Genomic DNA, 6,579 nt, shown 5'->3' with positions numbered 1-6,579 from the left:
TTATTGATGATCAATCCATACCCCTTCGTCATGGTCATTGCGTGCATAACTTATATACGTACTATCTTCTATAGATGTGGTTTGTAGGCCAATTGAGAAAGGGGGGTTCTCGTCAAATTGATTATACTCTTCCTCATCTTCGACATTATCAACTCCAATAATACGTCGCTTACCTTGAAGAACAATTGACCACCTCACATCAGCCGGGTCTCGAATATAAAAAACTTGTCTGACCTGTGTTGCAAGTATAAATGGATCGTCCTCAAGACCAAACCGATTGAAGTCAACCAAAGTGAAACCTGACTCATCTACTCGAACACCACGACGGATATCAAACCATTTACATTTAAATAGTGCAACTTTGAAATCTTTGTAGTCAATCTCCCAGATTTCCTCAATCACCCCATAATAAGACTTTTTTACATCTCGTGATGCAATAGAATTGCCTCTTTCAAATTCTGTTGAAAAAGCTTCTACAGATATTCCACTATTTTGCACGGTGTTCTTATTATCTTGATGTTGTGTGTAGAAACTGTACCCATTTACATCATATCCTTGGAAAGAACTCAGTGCCATGTTTGGGCCATAAGCTAACCACTTCAGAGTATTGGAAACTTTTGAAGGACTTTTTGAATATTGAGACATCACTCGATCTTTAAACCATTTCACAAAAGATCGATTATGTTCATTTGTAACCCACTTGCCACCGTTAGAGGGATTCTTTCGTCGAATCTCCAGTATGTGCTCTTGTAAGTAAAGATTAACTTCTGTCATGTGTTGTAGAACAAAGAGATGGGCTCTATCAAGCATTTCAGCACCGGGAGTGATCATTTTATGTTCTACTGTACCCTGACCGTCAAGTCTACCTTCATGACGAGATCTCGGAATTCCAACTGGATCGGTAGATGCTAGATAGTCCGTGCAAAATTCAATAGTCTCTTCAACCGAATACCCTTCAACTATGCTTGCTTCAGGATGACGCCGATTTCTCACATATGCTTTTAAAATGCACAGAAACCTCTCGAAAGGATACATTTGACGCACATACAAAGGACCATAAATTTTTATCTCTCTCACAAGATGAGTCACTAAATGCAGCATAATGTCAAAGAATGAATGTAGGAAATACATTTCAAATTCACAAAGTGTGACTATAATATGAGCTTGCAATTTATCCAAAGTCAAGGGATCGATGACCTTGTTACATATAGCATTAAAGAAGAAGCACAATTTCGTGATAACCACTCTCACGTGCCTCGGCAATATGCCTCGAATTGTAACCGGTAGAAGATGTTGCATTAGCACGTGACAATCATGTGACTTCAAACCTAGAAGCTTTAAGTCTTTCATTGAGACGAGGTTTTTTGGATTTGAGGAATATCCAGATGGAACTTTGACACTTGATAAACACTCACAAAAGCTTATTTTCTCTTTCCTGGACAAAGTGTAACAAGCGGGAGGTAGATACGCACGTTTACCAGATTGTTGTGGTGCTAACTCAGCTCGTACACCCAGCTCTTGTAAGTCTAGCCTGGCTTTCATCCCATCCTTCGTCTTACCAGGTATATTCAATAGTGTCCCAATAATGCTTTCACAAACATTTTTTTCAATATGCATAAAGTCAAGGCAATGTCTCACTTGCAAGTGTTCCCAATATGGTAGATCCCAAAATATAGATCTTTTCTTCCAAATACTATTCGGAGTTGGCTTTTTATACAGCTTCCCAAGAACAACATCAATGTCTTTAACTCGTTCAAAGACCTCCTTCCCGGTTAAAGGAAAACGAGCCACTCGAGTCTCGATAGTCCCATCAAAATCGTTTTTCCTCTTACGATAAGGGTGAGTAAGTGGAAGAAACGTGCGATGACCCATATATATATTTTTTTGCAGTTCTTCAAATGAAGATCAATCAAAGCATCTTCACAAATCGGACATGCTTTAGCTCCTTTAATCGTGTAACCTGAGAGGTTACCATAGCCGGGAAAGTCACTTATAGTGCAGAAGATCATGGCACGCAAATTGAAATATATCTGACTGTATGCATCATACATCTTCTCACCTTGATCCCACAATAACATTAAATCCTCAATAAGTGGCTGAAGATAAACATCTATATTATTTCCAGCTTCTTTAGGACCAGGGATTAACAATGTCAACATGATATACTTACGCTTCATGCATAGCCAAGGAGGCAAGTTATATATCATTAGAAGAACCGGCCAAGTGCTATGTGTAGAGCTTAGAGTGCGATACGGATTCATGTCGTCTGCACAAAGCCCTAGTCGTAGATTTCTAACTTCTCCTCCAAATTCTGGGAATTTACCATCAATGGTTCTCCATTGCGGAGAGTCAGCCGGGTGTCGGAGCATTCCATCTGATTTTCTCCCTTCCACATGCCACCTTACAAGCTTTGCATCATTGGAATTTGCAAAGAGACGTCTAAATCGTTCCACTATGGGTAAGTAGCGCAACACCTTGACAGGAGGCCTCTTGTCATTAATAGAAGAATTATTTCCATCCCGCTTATATCGGGAGGCTCCATACTTTGGACATTTGTGTAAATGTTCATGCTCCTTGCGAAAGAGCACACAATCATTTGGACAAGCATGTATCTTGTTTACATTCATACCCATTGGACATAATATCTTCTTTGCCTCGTATGTGGAAGTGGGAAGCTCATTTTTTACAGGAAGCATTTCTGCTAAAAGTTTTAGCATTTCAGTGAAACTCTTGTCACTCCAACCATTTTTTACTTTGAGTTTACACAACTTCAAGGTTGTTGATAACCTAGTAAATTGAACATTGCACCCATGATAGAGAGGTCTTTTAGAATCATCAACCAAGTTCTCCAGAACTTCTGGTTGGTGCACTAGGATTTCTTCAACATCTTGGATCATCTCTTCAACCTTATCATTTTCAGCATCATCTTCTTCATTACGAGGCATACTGTTTCCATAACTTTCATAAATTTTGCTAGAAGTCTCAGTCTTGCTAGTGTGTATTCCCTCCCCATGCCAAATCCACTTCGTATAATCTTCCATGAAACCACGGTGAAATAAATGATCACGAACAGTGTCAATATTAGGATACTTTTTCAGATTATAACAATCACGACATGGATATGTGATCTTGTCTTCTTTTCCATGTTCGATCTGTTTCATCTTTAGATTTTCTACCGCACATGCAATGAACTCATTAACACCATTAACATAGGCATGCGAGACCCGTGGTATTTTATACATCCACGTGAGACGATCCATGTTCTCTTTCTATCAAAAATGAATGGAAGAAGTTCAGATTATATTAAATTAATTTTGTAGCAGATTTTATATTAACATTTTATGCAGGGATTTAGGGGGAGCTGTTAATTCTCCTAAATAGGTTATAATCATAAAAAATGGGGAGATTGATACTCCTTTCATTTTGATGAGCACAAACAGGAAGAACAACAAGCTATTTGCTTCATATTTCTATATAAAATAGCATACTGGTTTCTGTTATGTTAACAATTACAGGACAAAGTAGCGTGCTGATTGTAATGTTTCAGATTCATTTTAGCGTGCTGATTGTACCTGACCGATGCAGCCTGCCAAGAAAACTAATATGCAGAACTTAACAGAAATCACCCATTTACAAGCATATATAATAAACCTATCTAGTTTCAGAAGAGAAAATAAATCGCTCCTGCAAACCATAACTGAACAAGGATATACCAGCCAGTTAAAATTTCCAAAGCCTTACGAGATGAATTATTGGGACCTACAAGATGTTGTCTTCTTTTAACAAAGTGCTCCTGCAAACCATAACAGAGTTTGAGAACCAGTTTGCAGAATTTTAAAGCTGTCATTCACAAAGAGCTACACATTCTTACAAGTTTAATATCAAACTTTATGAACCAATGACAATGTAGCGCTCTCTAAATAAAAATTTACAGTAAAGCTCTCTAAAAAGGCAAGCTTCAAAATTAAAAACCCAGATCAAAAAGTACAAAACTAACAATCAAAAGCATACACTCCGTAGAAGTATAGTTTTGGAAAGTCAAAAGTAAAACAAGTCATTTGCTAGCATTTGAGGTTGCACACCTTGAACAACAAAGTTTAGCTCCTTGAACAGTAGAACAAGGTTTAATTTCATATTTGTATAAAGACAGCTATTAGATTACTTTCTATTCCAAATCCAACGATATACTGTACTAGGTTTTGTCTATGATTAACACTGTCAGAAAATCTACATAGCAATTCAGAAAGAGTGTGCAGGTCAATTACAAAGTGTAATACTTTATATGGCTAGTTATTATGTCAAATTAAATTGCACAAAAGAAGTCACATATCTTTACTTTGAAGCATAATCATATTAATCTGATTCCGTTTTTGTTCACAACCCATGATAATGTTTATCTTACACTGTTCAGAGGTTTATTTGTCGGTTAATCAGTGAAGCTTATCATTAATAACTGGATTCCTTGGATAAGATAAATTTCTCAAAATTTTGTCAAAACTTCCTAATTTCTCAGTACTGCTTTTCAGGTATCCACTTGTTCTGATAGCAATGTACAACGTGCTGGATTTAGTTGGTAGATATGTTCCTCTAATAGAATTTATCAAGTCGGAATCTCGAAAAGGCCTCATGATTGCGATATTATCCCGTTTCTTGCTTATACCTGTATTTTATTTCACTGCGAAATATGGTGATCAGGGGTGGATGATATTACTTGTTTCTTTCTTGGGATTAACCAATGGTTACCTAACTGTGTGTGTCATGACTATAGCTCCTAAAGGATAAAAGGTAAGCCAACCAGACAATTGCTTGAAGTGTAACGAACTTGAGTTTTTTAATTTTACGTATTAGTAACAAAGTGTTCATTTTCAGGGTCCAGAGCAAAATGCATTGGGAAATCTTCTAGTTCTATTCCTTCTGGGCGGTATATTTGCAGGTGCTGCTCTGGACTGGTTGTGGTTAATTGGCAGCACGACTCAATTTTAAAGAGATAATCGCAAACAAGCTTGAATGACGAATGTGCTGAAACCAATATAGACAACTTATTGGTCACAAAGCTATAAACAACTATTGTATATCAGCAACCTAGTGTTTATTTTAACTGTTCTCATTTCCTTTGTAAATTAGCAGTTAGAGATTTAGATCGGGAAAGTAAGTGATAAATAAAGATGCTAAAATGTTTTACGTTTCCAAATTGCACAGTAGAAGTTTCTCAACTTTTTTCTTGATGAGTATGTTTGACCTGATCATGATGTAATCTATAAATTAGAGAAAACTCTTACATTCGACCTGTAAAACGAAATGACACAGAGGAAATAGTGAAGCAGCAGCAGCAGAAGCCGTTAGACTCAGCAACTACAATGAATTTCAAGTGTTCAAACATTAATTGAAGGATGAGCACAAATATTTACATTACGTTATTGAGAACAAACAAACAAAGCAGGTAATTAACGGTTGCGCACAGAGCTCGATTTTCACATTCTACACAAGTAAACTGAATTTCTATAATATCAAGTCAATTCTTTATGTTTCAATTACAATGAAGTCAACGAACACATTTTCGGAAAAAACACGAAATGATCAGAGTCACTTTGTAAATTAAACTTATCTGAATCTAAAATCAACTGATACAATCAATCAATCAAATTATAATAAATTGAAACTCAAGAACATTAACATAAAGTAAATGATGTATGCTGGATAAATTCAATCGAAACAAAGCAGATTCTGAAATTTACAGATTCATATACACATGTGTGTGTATATATATGTATGTATGTATATAGCAAATAGAAACTGTGAAAGCAAGTTGGTGGAATACCTTTGTGAAGATTAAGCAGCACCCTCTTCGATTGTTTAAGCAGCAGCAGCCAAAACCCCACAATCGAAACCCAATCGATTCCCCTTTCTCAGAGCCAACAATCGAACCCTAGAAATCGAAGAAAAATTTTAGTAGCAGGAGATGAAAGGTTTAAAGTGGAATAGTAGCAAGCGATGAAAATTTTAGTCACCCGCGTATGTTTACCCGCGTTTGTTTTTAATTTTTTTAAAATTATTTCTTCTTACGTCGGTTAAAAAGAAAACCGACACTGTATATTATCTAAATAGCGTCGACTAAAAAAAAGACCGACACAATAGCAAAACCAACAGCGTCGGTCTTTTGACCAACCGACACAGAAGACCAACTAGCGTCGGCATTCAACTTGACCGACGCTATTTTAACTCTGCAGCGTCGGTTAATTGAAACGACCGACGCCTTTAGCTTTGAAAAATAGAAAAAATGCATCGGTTCTCTATTTAACCGATGCATTAGGCAGTAAATAGTGTCGGTTCTCTATTCAACCGACACTATAGGTACGACTCCTAAAGTGTCTTCTGTACTAGTGATGAGAACAGACATCCTTCATAATGAAGCAAACATAGTATGTACCGATCTTTGCGGATTATTAATTACCAGTTAGTAATCCTATGACCAGGAACTATTTAAGTTTAGAGTTATCATCTTTTTAGGTCTCACTATTATGATCTCATCATAATCCATAAAAAGCTTTACTCTAAACTATGGTATATCTTATTTAAACA

General features: G+C 36.6%; 1 protein-coding gene across 1 annotated transcript; it reads right to left on the bottom strand.

Moving 5' to 3' along the window:
• On the bottom strand, positions 1-3,260 carry LOC141659024 (uncharacterized). The gene is made up of 2 exons (XM_074465743.1): positions 2,060-3,260; positions 1-1,892 (listed from the first exon to the last, which is right to left on the bottom strand). The coding sequence occupies exons 1-2, from the start codon at positions 3,258-3,260 to the stop codon at positions 1-3; spliced, it is 3,093 nt and encodes a 1,030-aa protein (XP_074321844.1).
• Between the last annotated feature and the right edge of the window lie 3,319 nt (positions 3,261-6,579).

This window comes from Apium graveolens, chromosome 1, assembly GCF_009905375.1.
Source record: "Apium graveolens cultivar Ventura chromosome 1, ASM990537v1, whole genome shotgun sequence".
In the NCBI taxonomy this organism is placed as follows: domain Eukaryota; kingdom Viridiplantae; phylum Streptophyta; class Magnoliopsida; order Apiales; family Apiaceae; genus Apium; species Apium graveolens.
Note: the sequence above shows the minus strand (reverse complement) of the source record. Positions and strands in the feature narration are given on the sequence as shown.

What these genes read in the sequence shown, in the direction of transcription:
- LOC141659024 (XM_074465743.1), bottom strand. Translation starts at nt 3,260, where the DNA reads ATGGATCGTCTCACGTGGATGTATAAAATACCACGGGTCTCGCATGCC. An exon ending in AATGTTATTGTGGGATCAAG is followed by an intron (nt 1,893 to 2,059) that starts GTGAGAAGATGT and finishes CTTCATTTGAAG; the next exon opens with AACTGCAAAAAAATATATAT.